Genomic DNA, 27,735 nt, shown 5'->3' on the forward strand with positions numbered 1-27,735 from the left:
TATATCTGAAGTCTCTTTCCCGAAATTCAGCCTTGGTGCAGAATTACAGCCACTAGAGCCAGTCCCACAATGAGCTTTCCTTAGGATGTGCCATTTCTGTGCCTGTAGCTATTGATGAAGAGAGAGGGGGGACAAGGTGGAGGGTGCAGGTGTGGCCAACTGCCACTTTGCTTGTTTGAAAGCTGTGATGTCTCTCTCTCATAGGTGGGCCAAATTATCTGGGCGGGGAAAGCAGAGAAAGGGGAGGTTACCTTACTCCTTATGACCTCATAAGGAGCAAGATTCCAGATCGGCCCATCTGAGCTTTCATTTTGTCAAAGGCGGAGCAGGATACCCAGGGCTTGGTTTACACCTATCGACATTTCTAGCCACTGGGAGACCATAGGCGGGCTGGGGGAACTCATATTAATGTTAAAAAACCTCATAAAGTGAAATTTTCATGCCATGGGACCTTTAAGACAACTGCCACCATGATACACACATAGATTTTATAAAACATGGAGAAAGTCTCTGTGACATTACCTATAAGTATCTGAAGAGCCATTGTGACATATTGGCAGTGTCTGACTCAACCTTAGTCCCGGCTAATTCAAAAATGAGCAAAGATTTGGTGCATGGATGCTGAGGCCGGCTGAATAAAGCCTGGTTGCTGAAACACATCTAACTAGCTTTAAGCTACCGGCACCAACCTGTCACTCAAAGCAGCCATGCACTTCATAATGTGCATTTTTAAGCCTTAATATAATTTAAACAGGTGAGTATAATGCAATAGAAAATGATGTGGACATTAAATGCATTGAACACTAAGTCTTATGTTCTACAGTGGGATGTTTCACAGATTAAATCTAAATGGAAATTTATGCTTTTAAACCATTTTCTGTCATTTAAAATACTGCATTGCATTAATAAATGGAACAAGGTGAAATGTAAACTTTGATTAATGTCTCATGATATCAGATTTTATATAATTCTGGTGTTAACAGGTTTACTGTTTTTTTTTTTACAATCAATATTCACAAAAATCCCAATATGACAATGGGAGAAAATAAATAGAATGGAAATTAAAAAGTGAATTCTTGTACTCTGGTCTAGTTTGGTTTATTTTAATATGTGCTTAAACATTGTGTCATAAAAACTATACCTCAATGTGAGAATGAATAATTCTATTTTGAGTATTTAAATTATACATACACTAATAGTTTTTAAAATAGATTTTAAAATAAGTTAAAAGCCCTCTAATTGTACTTTTTGTAAATATTCTGTCCTCCTTCTCTCCAGCTGTATAATTCACACTGTATAGTTATTCCTGGCCAGTAGAGGGAGCTATTGTACAATGTCTGTGACCTCACAGAAATGTAGCTTGGTGGCATTTAGTTTGGTTTATTTGAAACAAGTAAACCAAACTAACAGGTCAGACAGCAAAACAATATTAGTATATAAATTATATGTAACTCAGAACTAGAAAGATAGACTTTACTTAAACGTCAAACTTTCCTAAAAAGCATGCTGTGACCTTTTTCAAATTGTGGCAGCGGTTTTGTTATGTACAAAGGTAAATTATTCCATTTCTTGCTACTACAGAACTTAAAGCAACAGGCACTCGTATTGGCAATAAATTGTCTATATTAAGTATGTTTTTCTTTTAGTTTTGACCATAAAATCCCATTTCTATTGACCTGTTGACATTAAAGTTATAATATTTTAGATTTTTGTAACATCAAACACTGTTTTTGATAATGTGTCAGCATATTTTCACCATTCAATGTATTAACATTCTTCACCTCTCTCGTATTTCCCCTCATTAGTAGTGGAGTTGACATTTGTTCAAGTTGCCTTTACAATGGACAATGGATGGACGGTGGTGGTGATGGCGCAGTGGATATGACACATGCCTTTGGTGTGGGAGACCTGGGTTTGATTCCCACTGTGATACATCAACCAATGTGTCCCTGAGCAAGACACTTAACCCCTAGTTGCTCCAGAGACGTGCGACCTCTGACATATATAGCAATTGAAAGTCGCTTTGGATAAAAGCATCAGGTAAATGACATGTAATGTAATGTAATGTAATGATTACAGTGGATGAAAAATATACAGCATGTTATCCAGCTCTCCTCCAGCCACACCAGAGCTGTATTAGGTTACTGCTAGTTTGGCTACGGCTGAAGTTACTGCGTAGCGATCATAGACTGTATATAAAATCTTGCACCAGATCTGCTCCCTGGAGGATAGGCTTTTGCTCCACTTTTTTCCACAGCTGATAAATTACCCAAACTTCTTTCAATGGATGCGTCAATGGCAAAGCTCTGCTATGCATGGCAATGGTCTGTTATTCTTAGCAACGGTCTGTTATAAAGAATTAGCAGACTGCAGAATGCCTTTAGATTTAACAAACCATGTCCTGCACCCCTGTCGGGGTTGCATTCGCTATAATGACGGCCTCGCTCTACATCATCATTTACATAATGGAAGTAGCTACGTCTGTGACTTTGTGGATATTTTCTCCTTGTTAACATCATATATGTGGTTTAATGTCCTCTGCTTCATAATGTCAAATAAACACAATGTCCTGGGTGTAATAATAATTATGATCCATGAATGTTTAGTAGTGCCACAGATTGTCAAGAATATGTTACTATTGTGATCATGGAATAAAACTGATATTTAATAAGAAATGTTTTACTGACATTCAAATGGCCAAAATGAAGTCACAAATTTCAACTCACATATCTCAGGCAACACTGATCTTTTGCTAAGCATAAATTTGCCATTTTAGAAATGACTGCAGTTGATGGCAATAATTATGGAGATATTTCTGTCTGGAACAAAGTGGTGGATTGATTGACAGACCGACTTTGCCATCCTGAGAGCTAAAAACAGCTTGTTTGAAAAGGTACAACTTCACAGTTCAGAGATCCTTTTTTCCCCCTTTCTCTCCTGTTAATCATCTCCTGACCCTTCACAGTTGTCTCACAACCCTCTATGGGGTTCTGACCCCCACTTGGGAACCTTAGTCCAAGTCCTTAGTCTTAATTGATATGTATAGCCTAATGCAGTTGAACAGTTTCCTATCCCAAATCTTAAAATGTTTGTAGCATAACAACTCATCTGAAAACAGAGCCAAGCAATAAAGGCGTTTGGGTCAACACCTCTATCTAAAGGGATGAGTTATCCTTGTTCTGATTTAAACTGTGTATTGTGAGTACAACTGTTTCCAAGTGTTTTGTATTTTTGTACGCATTATAAATATCTCAGAAAGACAGTTTCTGATTGAGGGGTGATGAGATTGGTTATCTTCATAGTCCCAGTTTTACTTCATAAATATTGTAAACAATGCATTCCTGCTTTCAGTAAGTTCCGCTGTCCTTATATTTCCTTTCCTAGCTTGTTAAAAAAACAAAGACAGTTTGAAGATGGGTGTATGTAGAGCTGACAGGCAACAATCTCTGCGGATTAGCAAGTTAACCACAAAAGAAGAAAGACCTGTATTATTTTGAATCAGAGCTCAATCTAGTTTCACTTCTAAGAAAGTGAGACTCATACATGAACATATTAAAAGGAAATAAACAATTAATGTAAAATACATGATAACCCAAAAAAATATGTATAATCTTACTGTTTAATAATAAGAAAAGAAAATTGTTGGGTTGAGTGCAAGATGTGCAAAAAATGTTGAGGGAATGTGCAGAGGTTTAGGATATGGAGTTAGGGGTTAGGGTTAAGGGTTAGGTTACGGTAAGGGAATGGGGTAAGGTATATTCCAGGACTATTGTATAAATAATCCCAAAACAAATGTACAATATATTTAATTGTATCTGAAGTCATTTTTATTCAATAAGTACAACTCAAGTGATTTTTTTAACGTTAATAAACTTCTTATGAATTCAAAACAGTTATTTATTTAGGATCAATTATACTTTCAGAAGACATAGCTCTTTTTGACTAAAAAAGAACCGTGCGTATATGAACCATACACATCTTGGTTTCACTGTGCTTTGTTTTCAACATTGAGATATGGGTGTGGTTTAGTGAATGAAGCTTTTACATCGAGAGGTGTTTTTGCAGACAATAAGATCTTCACTTCAACAGCACATCAAACATGGCCTGCGATGCCAAAAAAGCCGAACATGGTAAGTACAGAAACTCTCTTCTACATTGGCAGCGATAAAAAGACGGTGTGTTTTCAGGGAACAGATGGGTGGAGTGTGTGACTAAAATCTAGTTTGATCAACAGCCAGGACACATTACGTCAGTGTTTTACACAGCAGGAATAGGCCCTCTCCTCATCCACACATCCACTTCACACTTTTATGTTAATTCCAGGAAATGTAGCTACCTGTGTTCAAAATGAACATGCAATATAGTCCTTTAGCCTTTATAATAATTTTGTCTACCAATGACTCCTCATAACTTCACCTTATTTTCTAATTAAACCTTTGAACTAGGTAAAAGTATTTACATTTCATCCAACATTGATTGTTTTAAGTGTGTGAATCTACTTGACCATATCACCAGAGAAGAATTTGACTTTGATATTAGACACTATAATTACATGCAATGTCAACTTCTTTGTCTATTGCTAACTTTACAAAGTTCTCGCTTTCTACAATATTGTGCATGACAATTACGGAATGGTTATGGTTAAGCAATACTTGGTTAAAGTTAGATTCCACGACCTTACTTTTCAGGTCGCTGCATGAAGCATACACTATTCCCTGAATTGACACAGATAGTAGGCTTTGGACATAAACCACATTCCTATAGACACTGGGCTAATAAACAGAGTATAGAGTATATTTGGTTAACAAATTAGTCAAACTTTGTAAAAGCCATGAGTACAATGAGGGCTGCTTGGTTTGCAACACTTTACCAGAAAGTACAGCCTCTCTAAATTTTGGAAATAACTAGCCATGTTCTGCACAAGGTCAAACATGCACATTTGGTTTGAAATCCTGTAGTACTGCAAAATTTGGCCATTCAATACAAACTCAAAATGTTCTTCTCTGTATCATAAATGTCCCAAATACCAATACCAGACAGAGCTAAAATGCATGTAAAACACAACTGAGAATTAATAATATAAATTTTCTTCCTCAGAACTGACCAGATACAATAATGAGGAGATCAGGATTGTGATGGTGGGGAAGACCGGAGTTGGGAAGAGCGCCACGGGAAACACCATTCTGGGAACACAGTACTTCAAATCAGAGTTCTCCCCTAAATCTTCGACTACAGTCTGTAAAAAGGCCTCCGGTGAAGTGGATGGACAAAAGGTTTCTGTTATTGACACTCCGGGACTGTTCGACACAAGGATTGATTATAATAAAACCAGTAAAGATATTGTCCAGAGCATTTCTTATGCTTCTCCTGGACCCCATATCTTACTGGTCATCATCAAACTGGGCAGATTCACAAAGGAAGAAAAGAAGACGCTGCAGAAGATTCAGGAAATCTTCGGAGAGGAAGCAGACAAATACAGCATGGTTCTCTTTACCCATGGTGACCTGCTCAAAGGGAAACCTATTGAGGAGTTCTTGAAGGACAGTGAAGAGCTGCAGGAACTTGTGGCCAAATGTAACGGCCAGTACCACGTCTTCAATAATGACCTGAAAGATCGTTCTCAGGTCAGCGAACTGCTCGACAAGATGAGATATATAACTGAGAAGAATGGAGGAAGCCATTACAGTACTGAAATGTACCAGAGGGCAGAAAGGGCAATGGAAGAGAAGAAAATAAGGGAAACAAAGAAAACTGTAGCATCTCCAGTCTCTCTCCTTGGGTGGCCCCACCTTCAGATCTCTTTTCCTGGGTTCCATGCCCCCAAAATCTCCCTCCTGGGTCCCTTTCCTTTTAGGTACCACTTATGCCAGTATAACAGACCCCTGATGGTCGGAGGATGTATTGTATTTTCCTTCAGAGGTCAATATAGGCAAATGTGCAGGTCCAAGTTCATGAAATATCATATCATTACAAATGCAATAAACTATAAAGATATTATGGAAATGTCACCGTACATGTCATACATCAGGTCCTTCAATTAAAACAACGAAATATGTGATGTGTGAACATGATTTTTGACTTTTCAAAGCTAAAAACCAGAATCGTTGAAATCTACAGTGACTGTTTAATACTCAATCTGTGGTGTACAATACTTTTAAATAATTTTTGTAAATGATTTTTTTTTTTGCTGTATTCAATTATGAGAAGATGTGGATGTGTGAATGTGAAATGACAAACGCATAATCACTAACTTCTGTGCATTTGAGCTAACAGGTCAGTAGCGGAGACCCACAGCACAATGTTTTCCCGTTTCAGCACAAGACCCTTTTTATTACAGAAATAAAAGTAACAGAATCAGATCATAGTGTTAAAGGTCAAACTCAGAAGTGTTTTGGAAGCCTACAATCTTGTGAAAGTACAGTAGAATCTGTACTAATGTTCATTTGACACGTGAATAGAGGCTTACAGTAGATCAACAAGTCAAAGGGCTGTTCACACGCATTCATGGCTCTATATCTTTGGCAACTTAAAAGAACTGGTGGCATTTCTTGTAAATGCTGGGAGTAAATAGGGTTTGCTGTTTGCAGTTAACTGAAGGAACAAGGACATGCTGGGGGACTGGATATTCAAGTTCTGCTAGAGTATAAAAAATAAAATGGGACAACAAAGGTTGACTTAAAATGAAGCAGGAAAAGAAAGAGCAAGTTAACCATAAAGAGGGTCAGCTCAAAATCAATTCTGCAAAAACCTAAAAGATAAATCTATCTAGCGTGTTTATAGAAAAACACTTAACTCAAAGAAAGTAAGCAAAACGTTAAACTAGTGTTCTATTTGTGAAGAATATAATAGCCTACAACTGACAAATAGACATAAACATTGCTGTCAATACTTTCCCATGAAGGATTTGTTGTAAATAACGTTATATTCCACATCCCATTCTGTGAAAAGTCTGAAGAAAGTTGTTCTCATCCATTTTATTTTTATCCTAAATTGCAACACTGTTTTCATATCTGTGTGAACAGATTTTGAGACAATCCTTCCGCCCACCCTGAATCTCTTATCTTACTACACATCATCTAAATTCAATGTATAAAACAGCCTGGCAACTAGTCAGATAAACACCCCTAGTCTTCAATGGGTTATATGGGTGTGGTTTGTTATATTAAGCATTGTTGCAAACAGACTATTACCTTTCTTTCTGTACTTCACTATAAGTGCATCTGCTCTCTACAATCCAAACATGGGAGGCACATTCTCCAAATATGGTAAGTCAATATTTAACTATCTATAATAGTCATCATCATCTATTGGTGACACAGGTATGGATGTGTATTTCTTTTGTCTACATTTTTCATCTATAATGTGTTGATCAGAATCAGAATCAGAATCAGAATCAGAATCAGAATCAGAAAGGGCTTTATTGCCAAGTACGTTGCACATACGAGGAATTTGTCATGGTGTTGTTGGTGCATGTCACACATTCAAATATAAGAAGGATAAAAACAATATAAACAATATAAGTATAAACATATACACACACGATAAAATAAATGTAAATAAATAGTAAAATAAGTTAAACAGTAGTAAAAAGGAATGCTACAGCAGAGTAGGTACTGTGGCATGAGGAGCCAAAGCCATATTTATAAATTTGTCTTAGTCTTTTGTTTGCTCAGTTTTACTTTCCTTTCTCAAGTTTGCGAACAATGATTCTAGCATTTTATCTGTTATACTGTATATTTCTATGATAAAGACTTTTGAATGCTTTGTAATACAAACATGCTATAAATGTTAAGCACAAAGTTTAACCATATTACAGCCATCTAAAAAGGAGGTCTCTTGGTAATGAATTAAAAAGGGTTAAGAGAGCAGCATAAATTACAAGTCTTTAATACACATAGGTCAAACCAAGTAGATCCAGACAGGTTGAAAGTCTTTTGTGAATTAATTTTGTATATCTCAAGCTTGTGTCTCATATTTAGAAATAATATATGAACTGTTGATGTATTGTTGCTGAAATATTACTGAGAGTGCTAGCAAACGTAAGGCTATTTGACTTTTCTGTTCAGAAACTCATCATTGACACAGTGGCATTTTCAGTAAGCCTGTTCTGCTTTGTAAAGCGGTTTGACAACTAGATTGTAAAACAAACAGAACAAACTGCTTGCTCTTGGGGTAATTGTTGGGTCTCTGTCAATTATATTGTGGTCTAGACCTACTCTATCTGTAAAGTGTCCTGAGATAAAGTCTGTTATGATTTGATACAACAAATACATTTATTTGAAAAGGATTTTTTTTTTTTACGGAATAGGGTCACAGGTTTATAATACATTTTCAATTAAATTTTTACTTCAGCAATTAAATTGTAACTTATTGTACTCATTTAATTTGTGGTCATTTTATTTTTTAATTTCAGATTGTATTGTTCAGTTTGATGTTGTATGTCGATGGTGGGGTGGGAATGAGTTTCAGATGCTGATAGAAGCAGCATACTGAGGCCACGTCTACACGTACCAAAACAATCTTTTTTTTACCCGTCTTCCCTGGATTTGTTTCAAGAATAGTTGCGTCCAAACGAATCCATTTGTAAATGACTCAACACGCTACTTCATATTCCAGGCCTATAGGCGGCGCTGTTTCTGCTACAGAAATTAAAAAACGGAGAAGAAGAGCATAGTTACTTCCACTTCCCATCATAACATGACGTTCTCTTAATACATCTATGGACTATAATAACTTTCACCACTGCTCATTTTATAAAGGCCGCCGCAAGAATTGTTTACATTGTATAATGTGCTGTTGAATTGCTTTTTATTTTGCAATTCTGTTTTTATTTTGCAATTCTGTGTGCCATTGGACATGATTGCAGCGTGCTAGCTAGCAGAGCTGACGTTAGCACGCTAACGTTAGCTCTGCTAGCTAACATCGGCAGTCAAACAAACATCAGTGACCCAATGTCTTTTTGATAATCTACACATTTTTCTTGTGGTAGCCATTCTACAATAAGCCATGGTAAAAGTTACTATAATCCGTTCAAGGAGTTGATAAGCAGACAGATTAGCTAGCTAGTTGATAAGTTGTCTACTTCCACTTTATAAACAGCTAACCATAGCAGCTAACGCCATCCAAACGAAACTAAAAGAGAGCCGTTTTCGAATTTTTTTACCCTGAGACCAGGTTTCAAAAACGTTTTCAGGCTGTGCGTTTACAGAATTTGTTTGGACGGTCGGCCAAACGATGCTAAACATGTGCGTTTGCATCAAAAAGCGTCTCCATGTGGATGGCCCCTGAGACCCTAACTTGGTCTATGTTTTATGTCTTCTGTGGAATTGTATTGAACAAAAATGTATAAAGACATAAAGCTTAATAATTGTTTATTCTTGTATTTCAGGCCTTTGGTTTAAACAGACCACAACCTACCACAACAATGAGGAGATTAGGATTGTGGTGGTGGGGAAGACTGGAGCTGGGAAGAGCTCCACAGGAAACACCATCCTGGGAAAAAACTGCTTTGAATCAAAGTTTTCCCCTAAATGTTCGACTACAGTCTGTAAAAAGGTATTTGGTGAAATGGATGGACAAAATATTGCTGTTATTGACACTCCGGGTCTGTTTGACACTAGGACTGATGAAGAGAAAACCAAGAAAGATATTGTCCAGAGCATTGCTTATGCTTCTCCTGGACCTCACATCTTCCTGGTCATTATCAAACTGGGCAGATACACAGAGGAAGAAAAGAAGACGGTGATGGAGATTCAGAAAATCTTTGGAGAGGAAGCAGACAAATACAGCATGGTTCTCTTTACCCATGGTGACATGCTCAAAGGGAAACCTATTGAGGAGTTCTTGAAGGACAGCGAAGAGCTGCAGGAACTTGTGGACAAATGTAACGGCCAGTACCACGTCTTCAATAATGACCTGAAGGATGGTTCTCAGGTCAGGGAGATGCTCGACAAGATTAGAAACATAACAGAGAAGAATGGAGGAAGTCATTACACCACTGACATGTTCCAGAGGGCAGAGAAGGCGATAGAAGAGGAGACCCAACGAATCCTTAAAGAGAACCAACGGAACATAAACAAAGAGCTGAATGAACTGAAGAAGAAAACAGAGGGAAAGTTTGAGCAACTACTGAGGGAAGCGAAGGACCGGGAGGTAGAGAAGTTAAAGGCAGCTCAAGAAAGAGAAATGGAGGAGGAAACAAACAAACTGAAGGAATGGCACAAAAAGCGGGCTAGACAGGAAGCTGAGAACAGCAGTTTATTAATTGGAAAGTTGAATAAGTTTATTCTACCAATACTGAGGGTTGCTTTTGGGGTTATGAAATAACTTATGTAGCTGTTGTGACCAGCTCTGGAATTTCACTATTTCAGGGGTAAGGCCACTTGGCGTTTAATCTGATCACTTTTTTGAGACAAAGGATAAATGACAAAACAATCATTGTAAGTTCACGGAAATAAGGGTACTTTTTAATACATACTATAACTATTACTGGGGAATAGGGGGAGCTATTATTCAAAATTACTTATCGTTCTACAAACTCTTCTCAGAAGTTCACTCAGTCACATTTCAATTATAATCGTTTTGTCAGTTTAACTGTGTTATTATTAGCAGACTACACAGCATTCTGTGTAATATAAAAAGCAAAATTATAAACTTAATATTAAATAATTTATGAATGATGGGTTTCATCATTATTTTTATTAACATTTGAGCATCCTCTCCCTGTTAATGATGGTTTAACTTGATCCTAAACTGTGAGGTAATTTGTAAAGTCAGCTTAAAAAAATATTTAATCATGATAAATTCACTATAAATGACTCATTGACCATCCTTCTGATGTTTAATAATTTAATTCCTTAATTTAAAAATGCAGAAACGTGAAGAATTACTGGTAGGGGCGCCATATATTTTCAAATTGATTCCTGTGTCCGTCAGTAGTGGTCGCACATTATGACAACTGTTCTGGCACTGCTGGAGAACCACACCTATGCGACACAGGAGGTGGAGTGTGCAAATTAATCTATATGAAAACTGAGTTTAAGGGTATTTCTACATCCATTTATGGCTAAATGTGGGAGTGGAAATGAGGTTTGTGTGTGTGCACAGAGCTCAATAGTGATTAAGATCAATAAAACAGAACCAGGCAAACATGCTGGCGAAAATAATGCATATTTCTGTCTTTGTCTCAAAAAAGATACTAAAAAGACACAGAAAAGAGGCAGAGGAGAGAACGGCAAAATCAGCTCGAGCAGTGCGGACGGGCCATCAAGGCCACTGTGGCCGCAAGCCATGTATTTTTTTGAGGTGCATAACTCATTGAACTGTTTCTATAACATGCATTGTACATTAAAATGCATTGATATTATAAAAAAGACAGCAATGTACCCTCTTGGATTGATCATGTAATGCATTTTATTAGCATAACTCTAAAGATGACCAAAAAATATTTGTTTTTTTCAGTGGCTGCAGTTTATTTTTAGCTCACATGGGAAAAAGAAATGTTCCAACCTCAAAACAAGACTTTAGGAAGGTTCAGGCTTCACTAAATAAAGACCTTTTAAGTATTTAGTAAACTGCTAAAATTATTGGTTTTCATTTACCTTCCAGTTGTATCATGGTAGCTTTCACACAGTTGGCTAAAAGTGAGAAATCCTTTGACTCTAGTTCATAAACAAAATGCATTAACAAAATGTACTTTTATGTTATTAAACTCAAGAATGAAAATAAAATATTGTAATGCAATCTGCAGTTTTATTTCCTTAACCTTAGTGTGTGTTTGTGAACATGTATTGCAGCTGTTGTGGGGACACACATTTACACAGTCACATGTGGGGACTTGACCTTTTGGGGACAAATTCAAGTCCTGACAAATAAATTATACTAAGCATACATTTGGCATTTTAGAAATGGCTGCAGTTGATGGCAATAATTATGGAGATATTTCTGTCTGGAACAAAGTGGTGGATCAATTGACAGACTGACTTTGCTGTCCTGAGAGCTACAAACAGCTTGTTTAAAGTGGTGCAACTTCACAGTTCAGACATCCTTTTTTTCCCCCTTTCTCTCCTGTTAATCATCTCCTGACCATTCACAGTTGTCTCACAACCCTCCATGGTGTCCTGACCCCCCACTTGGGAACCTTAGTCCAAATCCTTAGTCTTAATTGATATGTATAGCCTAATGCAATTGAACAGTTTCCTAATCTTAAAATGTTTGTAGCATAACAACTCATCTGAAACAGAGCCAAGCAATAAAGGCGTTTGGGTCAACACCTCTATCTAAAGGGATGAGTTATCCTTGTTCTAATTTAAACTGTATTGTGAGTCAATCTGTTTCCAAGTGTTTTGTATTTTTGTATGCATTATAAATATCTCAGACAGACAGTTTCTGATTGAGGGGTGATGGGATTGATTATCTTAATAGTCCCAGTTTTACTTCATATTTGTTAATAAAACAAATGTCAGTTTGAAGATAGGTGTATGTAGAGCTGACAGGCAACAACCTCTGCAGATTAGCAAGTGAACAAACACAAAAGAAGAAAGACCTCTATTATTTTGAATCAGAGCTCAATCTAGTTTCACTTCTAAGATAGTGAGACTCATACAGTACATGAACATATTAAAAGGAAATACACAATGAATGTAAAATACATGATAACACAAACAAATATGTACAATCTTACCGTTTAACAATAAGAAAAGAAAATTGTTGGGTTGAGTGCAGGATGTGCAAAAATGTTGAGGGAATGTGCAGAGGTTTAGGATATGTAGTTAGGGGTTAGGGTTAATGGTTAGGTTAGAGTAAGGGAATGGAGTAAGGTATATTCCAGGACTATTGCATAAATGACCCCAAAACAAATGTACAATATATTTAAATGTATCTGAAGTCATTTTTTATTAAATAAGTACAACTCAAGTGATTTTTTAACGTTAGTAAACTTCTTATGAATTCAAAACATTTATATATTTTAAATGATTTTACATCTGTATTTCTTCTAAAGTAAAACTTGAATGCAGAACTTTCTGTCTTTGTTCACCACTGTTTATCAGCCACCTGGAGGTGCTGTAATTCAAGGGTATGAAATCAACTATGATATTTATCCATTTCTCTGTAACTGGCCAAAATTAAATCACAAATTTCAATTTCTGGACTGATATTTAATAAGAAATGTTTTACTGACATTCAAATGGCCAAAATTAAGTCACAAATTTCAACTCACATATCTCAGGCAACACTGATCTTTTGCTAAGCATAAATTTGCCATTTTAGAAATGACTGCAGTTGATGGCAATAATTATGGAGATATTTCTGTCTGGAACAAAGTGGTGGATTGATTGACAGACCGACTTTGCCGTCCTGAGAGCAACAAACAGCTTGTTTAAAACGGTACAACTTCACAGTTCAGACATCCCCTTCTCTCCTGTTAATCATCTCCTAACCATTCACAGTTGTCTCACAACCCTTTATGGGGTTCTGACCCCCACTTGGGAACCTTAGTCCAAGTCCTTAGTCTTAATTGATATGTATAGCCTAATGCAATTGAACAGTTTCCTATCCCAAATCTTAAAATGTTTGTAGTATTGTTTGTAAGTTTATTTGATTAGGACAATGCACATTAATCAACATTTCTGTAAATGCGCCAGTGTTAGCCAGTCGGCTAATTTTCAACTGTAGTCCTAATTACCTAGCATGCATGTCTTTATGGTGGGAAGAAACCGGAGCACCCGGAGGAAACCCACGCAACACAGGGAGAACATGCAAACTCCACACAGAAAGGCCCAGAACGACCTGGATTCTAACCCAGAAAGTTCTTGCTGTGAGGCAGAAGTGCTAAACACTTAGCCACCGTGCGGCCTACTAACAACTCATCTGAAAACAGAGCCAATCAATAAAGGCGTTTGGGTCAACACCTCTATCTAAAGGGATGAGTTATCCTTGTTCTAATTTAAACTGTGTATTGTAAGTAAAACTGTTTCCAAGTGTTTCGTATTTTTGTTCACATTATAAATATCTCCTGTGTCAGAAACTGACAGGACAGTTTCTGTTTGAGGGGTAATGAGATTGATTATCTTCATAGTCCCAGTTTTAATTCATATTGTAAACAATGCATTCCTGCTTTCAGTAAGTTCCGCTGTCCTTATATTTCCTTTCCCAGCTTGTTAAAAAAGCAAATGTCAGTTTGAAGATGGGTGTATGTAGAACTGACAGGCAACAATCTCTGCAGATTAGCAAGTGAACAAACACAAAAGAAGAAAGACCTGTATTATTTTGAATCAGAGCTCAATCTAGTTTCAATTCTGAGAAAGTGAGACTCATACATGAACATATTACAGTTTTTTCCGATCGCTATGACAATTTTTTCAATACTTTTAACAACTTTCCTAAACTCTTAACACAGTTAGCACAACATCCGTCTGTGTAGGCTATACATTTAACACATTTCTTGTTGCTTTAACACAAAATGCATACAGTTAACACAAATTTAAAATGCTTGAACTTCTTTTACACACAAGCTCAACCAAGACCAAAACAATGGATTTTTATTGACCAAATTGCAAATGCTCTCACACTGTATGTCTGAACAGATAACAACATGTTCTAAACCTAACGTATAGGCTAAAGTCAAAGTGAACAGCTGTTCACAAATAAACACAAATGTACCCCCTCCATTTTACTCCATTGCTACTGAAAAACAGCTGATTGAAGCTATGCAAATAGATCAATCACAGCTGATTGACATCTACGAAACACACTCAGGTGTTGAGGTTCTTTCAATCGCATGACCATATGTTACTGTAGTACATACAGAAAAAGAGGACCTATTTGGGCTGATTTTGTGTGGAAAAGGAACAATAAAGATGAACACAAAGAAAGTAAGAAAAATTGCTGCACGAGTGTACCAGGACATTTCTGTCTCTGTCTTCTTTCTTTCATACAGTAAACCGTACATTCTATAAAGCTACTCTGAGATGGGTCATTCATTTTTTGTATTGAATTTCTGCAGCAAAAGAAACAAAATGCATGCATTTACTAAACCCAACAAAACAAAAATGTAGAGAGGCTTCAAGAAAATCTGCAGTGTAAAACACAATCTAGGATCAATACAATATACTATTGTCTATTGTATAAGGGCAGACCTGACACATAAAATAATGCAGTTTCTGTAATTCCATCTGATGTTAGTGTTTTGTATGACTGTGCAGTGATCGACTAAATGTTCCTGTTGGAAGAGAACATGTGTTAGTGTTTTGGAAGAATTATTTGATTTTGAGACATGTTTGCATTGTTTTGGGGGACATAGTGTATTGTGTTAGTGAATTATTGTATTTTGAAAATTAGTGTTAGAGTTTAGTTTTCAATGTGTGATTTTGAGCATGAAATTAATTGTTTTGTCAATTGTGTGTTGTAGGTGTGTTGGTGCGTTAAGAGTTTAGGAAAGTTGTTAAAAGTATTGAAAAAAATAGTCATAGCGATCGGAAAAAACGTAAAAGGAAATAAACAATGAACGTAAAATACACGATAACCTAAACAAATATGTACAATCTCCCTGTTTAACAATAATAAAAGAAAATTGTTGGGTTGAGTGCAGGATGTGCAAAAATATTAAGGGGAATGTGTAGAGGTTTACATTTTTTACAGTTGCTAGGACGCATTTCTCAATACTTGGGTCACTTTTTCAAAACTCTTCACACAGTGAGCACAACAGAAGTATATGTGGGCTAAACTGTGGGTCATTTATCATTGCTTTGGCACAACATGCATTCAATGACTACATCTTTCCAATGACCTTCATTCTTTTCTCACTTCAACACAACAACCACCAAAACTCTATGACATACAGGCCAATTTGCACATGCTAACATACTGTTTTCAAAACTGTTAAACTTAAGTTCAAAACAATAACATAATAAAAACTGAATAAGACAGCAATTTGCTACATTTCGACAGTAATATTGTAATGAAATGTATTTCGAATCGAAAAATTAAATGCTATGAAAACAATTGGACAATTGGGCCAACCACAGCTGATTCTCATTATGGCTGAAGGTGTTACTTTCAATTTCATTACAAAAGGAGACAACCTCAGAATAGTTTTGTATTGTGATGTAAACATGGACCCAGCCAGAGATGGAGAAGTGGCTGAAAGAGGAAGAAGAGTGGCTGGGAGAGGAATTCATATGCGTGGTGGAAGAAGAAGAAGAGGAAGATCAAGAGCTGTAGTCTCAGATGAGATTAGAGCTACTGTAATTGATCATGTAATCAATCATAGTGTCTCAATGAGAGAGGCTGGTCAGAGAGTGCAGCCAAATCTGCAACGCTCAACAGTGGCATCTATTGTTAGAGTTTTCCGGCAAACCAACAGGTAACTTGTATTCTGCATGGCATCTGACTGAGCTGCACATTACAGAAGTAAATGCCTGCAAACCCACTTGTGTGTAATTGCTTTTGCTTTTCTGCTTAGGACTCAACGGCTACCTCACACAGGTGGGAGACGTAGGATGTTCACTGATGTGGAGGAAACTGCCATTGTTGATATGGTCATCAGAAACAACGGCATAAAACTCATTGAGATTCACGCTAGAGTCTTGGCAGACAAATATTCACAGTGTAAGCATAACAACTATTTCCTGAAAAAACATCAGGTCAGGATGAAGCAGTTGTATACTGTACCTTTTGAGAGGAACTCTGAACGTGTCAGGCAACTCAGGAACCAATATGTCCAGGTAATATCACAATACTGTAAAATACAGAACTGTTTTTGAACAAAACCAAACACACACAAAGACATACATTTTAGGTAATGTATACTACTGCAATAGCCTAACTCTTATGTTTCCTTGTGGATTTATTTTAGAGAGTCATGCAGATTGAAGGCAGGCAAACCCCCCACATTTTCATCTTTGTGGATGAGGCGTGTTTCAACTTAGCCAAAACACGGCAACGAGGAAGGAATGTGATTGGGAAGAGAGCCACAGCGGATGTCCCAGGCCAGAGGGGTGCCAACATCACAATGTGCGCAGCAATATCCACTGATGGACTGCTGTTACAAAAACCACTAATTGGGCCATACAACACTGAGCGTCTCCTTGCATTATTGCATGATCTCTATGAAAGGGTTGTGCTAGTTGAGGAAAGGGATGCAGAGAGAAGAAATCATTTATAATTGTATGGGACAATGTGGCATTTCACCACTTCCGTGCAGTCACCGAGTAGTTTGCAGCCCATCCCAGAATGGTTTCACTTTTCCTCCCACCTTACTCTCCATTCCTCAACCCCATAGAGGGTTTTTTTTCCTCATGGAGGTGGAAGGTTTATGACCACCATCCACATAATCAAATGTCCCTCCTGGAAGCAATGAATGCTGGATGCCTGGACATATCAGCAGAAGATTGCCAGGGATTGATCAGGCATGCCAGAAGATTCTTTCCTAGGTGTATTGCCCTAGATGTTATAAGATGTGATGTGGATGAGAACCTGTGGCCAAATGCAGAAGACCGAGTAGATTAGCATTCCTATTGTATCTGTATCAGTGGATGGTGTGTATACAAATTCTTGTATTTTGGAATTACTCAGTGCAAATAAAAGACATACACTATATTGAAGCATACTGCATCATGTCTGATTCATTCCAGTAACATATATTGTATTTTAGGTCATTGTTTTGTGGGTGACAAAGTGTGTTTGTTGGCTGTCAACCTTTGCTAGTGTTATGGGAGAAGGAGTTGATTTGAGACATGTATAAAGATATTTGTTAGTTTTAGTGCATTTTGAATGTGAAATGAACTGCTTTGCCAAGCTGAAAGTTGGTTAAGAGAACTGTGTTAAGAGTTTTGAAAAAGTAACCTAAGTATTGAGAAATGTATCCAAGCGACTGTCAAAAACTGTAAGATATGTAGTTAGGGGTTAAGGTGTTTTTGCAGACAATAAGATCTTCAATTCAGCAGCACATCAAACATGGCCTGCGATGCCGAAAAAGCTGAACATGGTAAGCCAATTCTTCTACATTGGCAGCGATAAAAAGACGGTGTGTTTTCAGGGAACAGATGGGTGGAGTGTGACTGAAATCTAGTTTGATCAACAGCCAGGACACATTACGTCAGTGTTTTACACAGCAGAAATAGGCCCTCTCCTCATCCACACATCCACTTCACACTTTTATGGTAATTCCAGGAAATGTAGCTACCTGTGTGCAAAATGAACATGCAATATATTATGTCCTTTGGCCTTTATAATGATTTTGACTACCAATGACTCCTCATATAACTTCACCTTATTTTCTAATTAAACCTTTAAACTAGGTATAAGTATTTACATTTCATCCAACATTGAGTGTTTTAAGTGTGAATCTACCTGACCATAACACCAGACAAGAACTTTGATATTGGACACTATAATTACATGCAATGTCAACTTCTTTGTCTATTGCTAACTTTACAAAGTTCTCGGTTTCTACAATATTGTGCATGACAATTACGGAATGGTTATTGTTAAGCAATACTTGGATGCCACGACCTTACTTTTCAGGTCACTGCATGAAGAATACACTATTCCCTGAATTGACAAGATAGTAGGCTTTGGACATAAATCACGAGGTGAAGAATCGTCCAAATGAATGTAATTCCTATAAAGAACTGAGCCAATAAATAACATAATGTCTACCTTTCAAAAATCTGTGCCAACGTATTTCTAAACTATATATATTGAGTGCAAATCTGTGCATTTGATAATTCTGCAAGTGAGTGCTTCTTTTAGTAAGTTTACATTCTACTTTACGGAATCATTCAATCTGAGATTGAAGACTAGGGTCACATTACTACGGGAATATAGAGGTGCATGACATTAACTTTGCAGTGGAAAAACTGGAACTTTGACATTCCACTCTGCAGTGAAACTGTTGTCATCATAACTTCCTCCTCCTGTTAATCCTACTGCACATGATGTGGAGCTCAGAGTATATTTGGTTAACAAATTAGTCAAACTTTGTAAAAGCCATGAGTACAATGAGGGCTGCTTGGTTTGGAAAGCTTTACCAGAAAGTACAGCCTCTCTCCATTTTGGAAATAACTAGCCATGTTCTGCACAAGGTCAAACATGCACATTTGGTTTGAAAATCCTGTAACACTGCAAAATTTGGCCATTCAATACAAACTCAAAATGTTTTTCTCTGTATCATAAATGTTCCAAATACCAATACCAGACAGAGCTAAAATGCTTGTAAAACACAACTGAGAATTAATAATATCAATGTTCCTCCTCAGAACTGACCAGATACAATAATGAGGAGATCAGGATTGTGATGGTGGGGAAGACCGGAGTTGGGAAGAGCGCCACGGGAAACACCATTCTGGGAACACAGTACTTCAAATCAGAGTTCTCCCCTAAATCTTCGACTATAGTCTGTAAAAAGGCCTCCGGTGAAGTGGATGGACAAAAGGTTTCTGTTATTGATACTCCGGGTCTATTTGACACAAGGATTGATGAAGAGAAAACCAAGAAAGATATTGTCCAGAGCATTTCTTATGCTTCCCCTGGACCCCATATCTTACAGAAAAGAAGACGCTGCAGAAGATTCAGGAAATCTTTGGAGAGGAAGCAGACAAATACAGCATGGTTCTCTTTACACATGGTGACCTGCTCAAAGGGAAACCTATTGAGGAGTTCTTGAAGGACAGTGAAGAGCTGCAGGAACTTGTGGACAAATGTAACGGCCAGTACCACGTCTTCAATAATGACCTGAAGGACCGTTCTCAGGTCAGCAAGCTGCTTGACAAGATGAGATGTATAACTGAGAAGAATGGAGGAAGCCATTACAGTACTGAAATGTACCAGAGGGCAGAAAGGACAATAGAATAGAAGAAAAAACTAATCTTGAGGAAGAGAAAGAGCTGGATAGACTTGAGAAGAAAATAAGGGAAACAAAGAAAACTGTAGCATCTCCAGTCTCTCTCCTTGGGTGGTCCCACCTTCAGATCTCTTTTCCTGGGTGCCAAGCCCCCAAAATCTCCCTCCTGGGTCCCTTTCCTTTTAGGTACCACTTATGCCAGTATAACAGACCCCTGATGGTCGGTGGATGTATTGTATTTTCCTTCAGAGGTCAATATAGGCAAATGTGCAGGTCCAAGTTCATGAAATATCATACCATTACAAATGCAATAAACTATAAAAATATCATGTAAATGTCACTGTATATTTCATACATCAGGTCCTTCAATTAAAACAACGTAATATGTGATGTGTGAACATGATTTTCTGACTTTTCAAAGTTAAAAACTTTCAGAACCGGTGAAAACTACAGTAACTGTTTAATACTCAATCTATGGTGTACTATACTTTTAAATATTTTTTGTAAATGTTTTTTTTTTGCTGTATTCAATTATGAGAAGATGTGGATGTGTGAATGAGAAATTACAAATGCATAATCACTGACTTCTGTGCATTTGAGCTAGCAGGTCAGTAGCGGAGACCCACAGCACAATGTTTTCCCGTTTCAGCACAAGACTCTTTTTATTACAGAAATAAAAGTAACAGAATCAGATCATAGTGTTAAAGGTCAAACTCAGAAGTGTTTTGGAAGCTTACAATCTTGTGAAAGTACAGTAGAATCTGTACTAATGTTCATTTGACATGTTATGAACAGAGACTTAGAACAACAACTCAAAGGGCTGGTCACACTCATTCATGGCTCTGTATCTTTGGCAACTTAAAAGAACTGGTGGCATTTCTTGTAAATGCTGGGAGTAAACAGGGTTTACTGTTTGCAGTTAACTGAAGGAACAAGGAAATGCAAAGGGATTGGATATTCAAGTTCTGCTAGAGTATAAAAATAAATTGGGACAACGAAGGCTGACTAAAAATGAAGCAGGAAAAGAAAGAGCAAGTTAACCATAAAAAGAGGGTCAACTCAAAATCAATTGTGCAAAATCCTAAAGAAAAAATCTTTCTAGCGTTTTTATAGAAAAACACTTAACTCAAAAAAATTGAGCAAAAAGTTAAACTAGTGTTCTATTTATGAAGAATATAATAGCCTACAAATGACAAATAAATAGACAAACTTTGCTGTCAAAACTTTCCCATCAATGCTTTGTTGTAAATAACGTTATATTCCACATCCCATTCTGTGAGAAGTCTGAAGAAAGTCGTTCTCATCCATTTTATTTTCATCCTAAATTGCAACACTGTTTTCATATCTGTGTGAACAGATCTTGAGACAATCCTTCCGCCCACCCTGAATCTCTTATCTTACTACACATTCTCTAAATGAATGGAGCGATTGTGAGAAAATATGTATATCCTTGTGTGTCTCATTACACATTTAGAACGTTGTGAACTGAAACCTGCTTCATGTCGCTTTGTTCTCCGAGCTCGCCACTGCTTTCAAAATCAACTCACAGGGGTCAAGCTAGTAGATAATAGGATTCGAACCACAAAACAATCCTGATTGGATTGCTTCACAACAGTATCAATGTACAAAACAGCCTGGCAACTAGTCAGATAAACACCTCTAGTCTTCATCTGGTTTTATGGGTGTGGTTTGTTGCATTAAGCGTTCATACAAGAAGCATTGTTGCAAACAGACTATTACCTTTTAGTCTAGTAGCCAACTAGGTGAACCCGGAAATGTTGAGTACACCAAAGTTTTATTGCAGAAATGTGAAATATGGGTCCCCAGTATACTAAAACTGCTGGATGCTAATTTGCATATGTTGATCAATTAGCATAATTAGCATAATTAACATTACTAGCTTAATCGTCCATTTTGACCACATATTTTGCACTGTATGGCCAATTTCTACAATATGTGAGTGGTTTTATAGGTTTTAGAGGATGCTGATTTCATTTCTGGCATTTTCAGATTTGAAAGAGCTAATTTTATTACATATTTTGATTTATTTAGGCAAATTCTGATTACTTTCAGGCATCATTTTAGGTTATTTTTATGGTAAACACAATAATCTTACATTTCACAATCATGAGTGCTCTTGTGAATGTTGATGCATTGTTTTCAGGGTGTAGTGAAGCTGAATCCCCTCCTGACACTTTTGAATATTCAAAATTGCTTTTTGGATAAAAGATGAATCTTTGTTATCTTTGCTGAATGTTATGCATTTCTGGAAGAAAAAGCAATGCGGGTATTTGACATAACTTGGATCCTGCAACTGTACGATACATATTAATGGGGTAGCTCATTAAGACACCCAATGACATGACATCATCTAAATCTAATCACCTTGTGTGATCAACGAACTATGTACAAACATACACTATATACATGCCATAAAAGACAGACCCCGCAAGTCGCTATGGCAACGCCCGAATGGCAGAAGGGCTGCCCAGGTTGGTCCACAAGTCGCAAGATCCAACGAGGACCCAGTTAAAACTCCGCCAGACGCAATAGTTAAAACTGAGTCTGGGAAACCCGGGTCAGCCCGCCAGACGCAAGGCTAACCAAGAGGGCCTCACCTCCGCACCACAAAAAACACACACACCACCTTCAGGCAAACTGCTATGTCTCACAATTAATTAACAAAAAGGCAGCCTCATCTTCACTATCCTCGTCTGTTCTGTCATCATCTTCTCCAGACCCTTCATCCCTCTCTTTGTGTTCTTGGTGTTGTGTAAGTATGTTGCAGCATATACCATCATTGCCTTTGCAGGAACAATAACTGGTACAGGCCAGACCTGCAGCTGCACAGCTGCACTTTGCTGATATGCAAGGTTTCAACCCGGCTTTGCAACCACAGCTGACAACATCTAACAAAGCAGGAGGAGCAATTGGACTTGAATCCTGGGTGGGCATAATCAGTTCATCTCCTTCCTTTAGGCCCATCTTCTTGTCCCACCCAAACAAGGTGATATCCACAGCCGGTGGTTCAGGCTGGTCTGCTGCTTTCCATAGCAGCACCTGTAGGTGGGCACGTCTTCCATGAAGGCACATATTGCGCTCTGTAGGAGGTAGTGTCTTCAGTGCTGGGGGCCTTTTTCGCTTTTGGTAAATTTCATACCGAGCTGCATCCAAGTTTAAAGAGTTCCTCTGATTGTACAGAGCCAGAAAGAAAGCCCTCGTTGCTTTTGTGATCTGTAAATCTGTGGCTTCTGCCTCTCCAATACAGTGGAGAAGCTTACCAGGTACGACTCTCATAGCCTTGAGTGCAGACACCTTCCCCTTCCCGACAGGATATGAGGTGGTATCACATCCCGAAAGAGCATGCATGGCCAGAATGGAACCACATTGGTCACCCAGATTCTCTGCAGTTGCATTTATGCTGAGAACAGTGCCATTCCATTTTTCCATCTGTAGGTTAGTTGTGATACCAGCCTTCCAACACCAATAAACCATAAGCACAAAGACATCTGTGTCATCACTGAGAATGTGAACAGTTGAAGCCCCATGTCTGACAGCATCTAACATGTAAGTTACAAGTGATATATCCGCCTCATCATGAGTGTCAATGCTGTCAGCTTTACTGACCATCATGATATTTCTTCCTACATTGAAAGTACACAGGAGTTCGCTCAGCCTTTGTTTGTTGTGCTTGTTCTTCAAGACTTTGTCTCGACTAGGTAGAGGTGTAGTCAATGAGAGCTTGTACTCTGTGGAGTGCTCTCCTGCTCTTCTATGTCTCTCATGGTCCTTGGCAGACACCTGCAAATATCTGTCAAAGATGACAAATGTTTGGGTGTCGTAACAATTAAGCCGACGTCCCATGCTGGCTGCAAGATCTGCCACTGTCCCAGACGATGGCCAAACCACGTGATAAATGAGCTGGGATGCATCCACAATGACAACATCTGGTGGCTGGGGATTGCAGACTGGAATTCCGGGCTGCTGGACAAGCACTGACTTATTGCCCTTTCGGAGGCATCCATTGTCATCAATCATAGACAAGGGGACTGGGCTAAGCTCATATTTGAAGAGAGAAGAGAGCTCCATTTTTCTCTGGCCTCCCACCACCAAAAGTCGAGCAAATAATGACTCTAGTTCACAAACAACCTTCCCACTGACCTTCATTCCCTTTTTCTGGAACTTCATAGTCACTACCTTGTTAGAGATGGGTGCATGAAATGCCTCCGGAAGTGATGAAGAAAACTTTTCACACATAGCCTGGCCAATCTTCAGCGCATCCTGCACATTTACTTTTTCATCAGCCACCTGTCCATTTATGATGTGGTAGAGCAAAGTGCTTTCTGTCATGAGTGGATTTGTGTTTTCCCACAGCATCCTATTTCAACATGTTGAGATTAAAATAGAAATTTAGAGAATAAAGTATGGCATCATGTTGACTTGGCATGACAATGTCAAAACTTGTTTAGAGAGGCATTGGTAAAGTAGCCGTCCTAGACTAGCAATCCAGGCTTTTAGGATACTGGCTAGTGTAACGTTAGGTTAGCTCTACTGCTGAGCGCACAACTTAAATTATGTTGTACCAAAAATTCTCGCTCCTTAACGTTTCAGTTGTTTGTGATTAGCTTGTTCGATAGGGCTATGAGTTCAATAGACATGCTTGAACATGCTAGTTGGTGAAACTACTCCCTTTATGATTAAGTTTTCCATACATTTTTAAATGTTTCAAGTACTTTAAAACTAGACTACGCTCCCTTGCTTTACAACATACTTATTACAACTACAACAGCTAGCTGCAACAGCTTATTTGTATAAAAACATGACCGGACCTCAAGAAATGTAAACAAATTTAGGTTATCAACATTCACATCAAAGAGCAAGAGCTCTTGTGATTCTGAAATGTGAGATTATTGTGTTTACCATGAAAATAACCTAAAATTTTGTCCGAAATTAATAAAAAATGTCTAAATGTATCCAAATTTGTTATAGAGTTACCATTTTGAAGTCTGAAAGTGCCATAATTGAGTTCAGCATCCTCTAAAACCTCTTAATCCACTCCAAAATTGTAGAAAGTCATCAGACAGTGCAAAATCTATTGTCAATCAGGACGATTATGCTAATTATGCTAATTGTGCTAATTATGCAAATTGCTCAACATACAAAAAATTAGCATCCGGCAGTTTCTGTATGCTGGGGACCCATACTTCACATTTCTGCAATAAAACTTTGGTGTACTCAACATTTCCGGGTTCACAATGGGGATCTATGGGCTGGCTACTAGACTATTTCTTTCTGTACTTCACTATAAGTGCATCTGCTCTACAATCCAAACATGGGAGGCACAATCTCCAAACATGGTAAGTCAAACGGTAAATTTTCTTAATCACGATTAATCATTGAATTTCTATAGTTAATCACGATTAATCGCATGTTTTATCACATGATTAAAATTCTATTATTTTGCATTTCAGAACTGTTTTTAAGTACATATTAACAATGGAAAGCAATTCTTACCAGTGGCTCTTGATTGGGAATCAAATGAATGCAAAGAAAATGACTTTATGAACTTGATTTTAAGATTTGTATTTGTTTATTATATATTTAATTTAGTCACACATTTGAATCTAGAGTCAATATTAGAGTTGGGTATTGTTTGGTTTGGATACCGGTGCTAAAGCGATACTTTTAAAACGGTACCGGTGCCTTTACGGTGCGTGAACCGATACTTTTTAAGAAAGTTAAAAAAAGAAGGGTACTAAACAGTTGGCGACATTAAAGAATGGCTTGTTTATTGCTAAGGCCATATCGTCAAAATTAAATGTTTAATAATAATAATAATCACTATAACAATAACTTATTTCACTAGTAAATAGCTGTTGAATGACAAAAACAACCACCAGATGGGAAAAGGGCATTTAACAACTTTGAATGCACCACAAGACTGTAACCAGTTTCATTGAACGCACCGTCTGTGTTTTTCCGACAACAGCAGCTGCAGATTGTTACATCCCGGTGTTGAATCCTCTACAGTGAAATACAGACAAACTTTACACCGTTTAGCGTTAGCTGTCAGCATTTTAACCGTGTTTAATCCAGCTACTAGCTAGCGGTAGGCTAACGTTAGCTGCTGTCGAGTATAGTGTTAACATGCAGCAATGTCTCTGTTGCCTGTAACAGAGCATCAGAGAGAAGTGCAGAAATATCAGTGGCACCAGAATGAGGCACCGAAATCCGCATTGCTATTCCTGCAGTAGCAGGATGAGTTACGAGGAAGTACGGCAAAATAGTAGCCTGTTAGGCATGACGCAAAGCAGAGTGAAATGAAAATAAAATAAATGGCGGCATGCGATTAATACGATGAAAAAAAATTAACGCATTATGCCCAGCCCTTAATCGCATTGCGATTAACGTGTTAATGCTGACAGCCCTAGTATCTGTAATAGTCATCTATTGGTGACAGTTATGGATGTGCATTTCTTTTGTCTACATTTTTCATCTATAATGTGTTGATCAAAGCCATATTTATAAACTTGTCTTAGTCTTTTGTTTGCTCAGTTTTACTATCCTTTCTCAAGTTTGCGAACAATGATTCTAGCATTTTATCTGTTATATATTTCTATGATAGACTTTTGAATGCATTGGAATACAAACATGCTATACATTTGAAAGTTTAACCATATTACAGCCATCTAAGAAGGAGGTCTCTTGGTAATGAATTAAAAAGGGTTAAGAGAGCGGCATAAATTACAAGTCTTTAATACACATTGGTCAAACTGAGTAGATCCTGTTGTCAAAAACCAAACGGGTTGAAAGTATTTTGTGAATTAATTTTGTATATCTCAACTATGTGTCTCATATTTGAAAATAATATATGAACTGTTGTTGCTGAAATATTACTATGAGTGCTAGCAAACTTAACTTTCTGTTGGGCAGAAGAAGGCTATTTGACTTCTGTTCAGAAACTTGTCATTGACACAGTGGCATTTTCAGTAAGCCTGTTCTTCAAAAGTTCAAAGTTGTAAAGGTGGTGTGGGAATGGGTTAAAGTTGTTGTAAAGCTTTTGGAGGAAGCATACTGAGACCCTAACTTGGGCTATTTTTACGGTCTTCATGGTTCTCCACAGCAGCCCAAATGTTTTCTGTGGAACTGCATTGAACAAAAATGCATGAAGACATAGAGCATTCATTTTTCATCCTTGTATTTCAGACTCTACGTCTGAACCGACCACAACCTACCGCAATGATGAGGAGATGAGGATTGTGATGGTGGGGAAGACCGGAGCTGGGAAGAGCACCACAGGAAACACCATTCTGGGAAAAGACTACTTCGAATCAGATTTCTCTCCTACTTCTTTGACAAAACACTGTACAAAGGTCTTTGGTGAACTGGATGGACAAAATAGTGCTGTTATTGACACTCCAGGTCTGTTTGACACTAGAACTGATGAAGAGAAAATCAAGGAAGATATTGTCAAGAGCATTGGTTATGCTTCTCCTGGACCTCACATCTTCCTGGTCATTATCAAACTGGGCAGATACACAGAGGAAGAAAAGAAGACGGTAAGGGAGATTGAGCAAATCTTTGGAAAGGAAGCTAACAAATACAGCATGGTTCTCTTCACCCATGGTGACCAGCTCAAAGGGAAACCTATTGAGGAGTTTTTGGAGGACAGCGAAGAGCTGCAGGAACTTGTAGACAAATGTAACGGCCAGTACCACGTCCTCAATAATGTGTTGAAGGATCGTTCTCAGGTCAGGGAACTGCTCAACAAGATCAGAAACATAACAGAGAAGAACGGAGGAAGTCATTACACCACTGAAATGTTCCAGAGGGCAGAGAGGGCGATAGAAGAGGAGAAACAATGAATCCTTAAAGAGAACCAAGAGAAAATT

At 37.8% G+C, this 27,735-nt stretch overlaps 2 protein-coding genes across 3 annotated transcripts in view; both read left to right on the forward strand.

Annotated features, from left to right (window-relative positions):
* Positions 1-4,014: 4,014 nt before the first annotated feature.
* The window catches only part of LOC116044656 (GTPase IMAP family member 4-like), a 31,151-nt gene continuing 7,430 nt past the window's right edge, over positions 4,015-27,735 (forward strand). The window contains exons 1-2 of one of the 2 annotated variants that reach the window (XM_031292062.2): positions 4,015-4,130; positions 5,098-6,089. In XM_031292062.2, the coding sequence (XP_031147922.2) occupies positions 4,100-4,130; positions 5,098-6,041 (975 nt within the window). In that variant the 5' untranslated portion in view covers positions 4,015-4,099 and the 3' untranslated portion in view covers positions 6,042-6,089. Of the gene's footprint in view, positions 4,131-5,097; positions 6,090-27,735 lie in introns of those variants that run through there. The other variant, XM_036004736.1, reaches the window with a different exon arrangement.
* On the forward strand, positions 7,172-27,719 carry LOC116045126 (GTPase IMAP family member 9-like). The gene is made up of 2 exons (XM_036004739.1): positions 7,172-7,265; positions 27,050-27,719. Exons 1-2 carry the CDS (start codon positions 7,241-7,243, stop codon positions 27,706-27,708), a joined length of 684 nt encoding a protein of 227 aa, XP_035860632.1. The 5' UTR covers positions 7,172-7,240; the 3' UTR covers positions 27,709-27,719.

The sequence above is a fragment of the Sander lucioperca genome, chromosome 9 (assembly GCF_008315115.2).
Source record: "Sander lucioperca isolate FBNREF2018 chromosome 9, SLUC_FBN_1.2, whole genome shotgun sequence".
Classification (NCBI taxonomy): Eukaryota; Metazoa; Chordata; class Actinopteri; order Perciformes; family Percidae; genus Sander; species Sander lucioperca.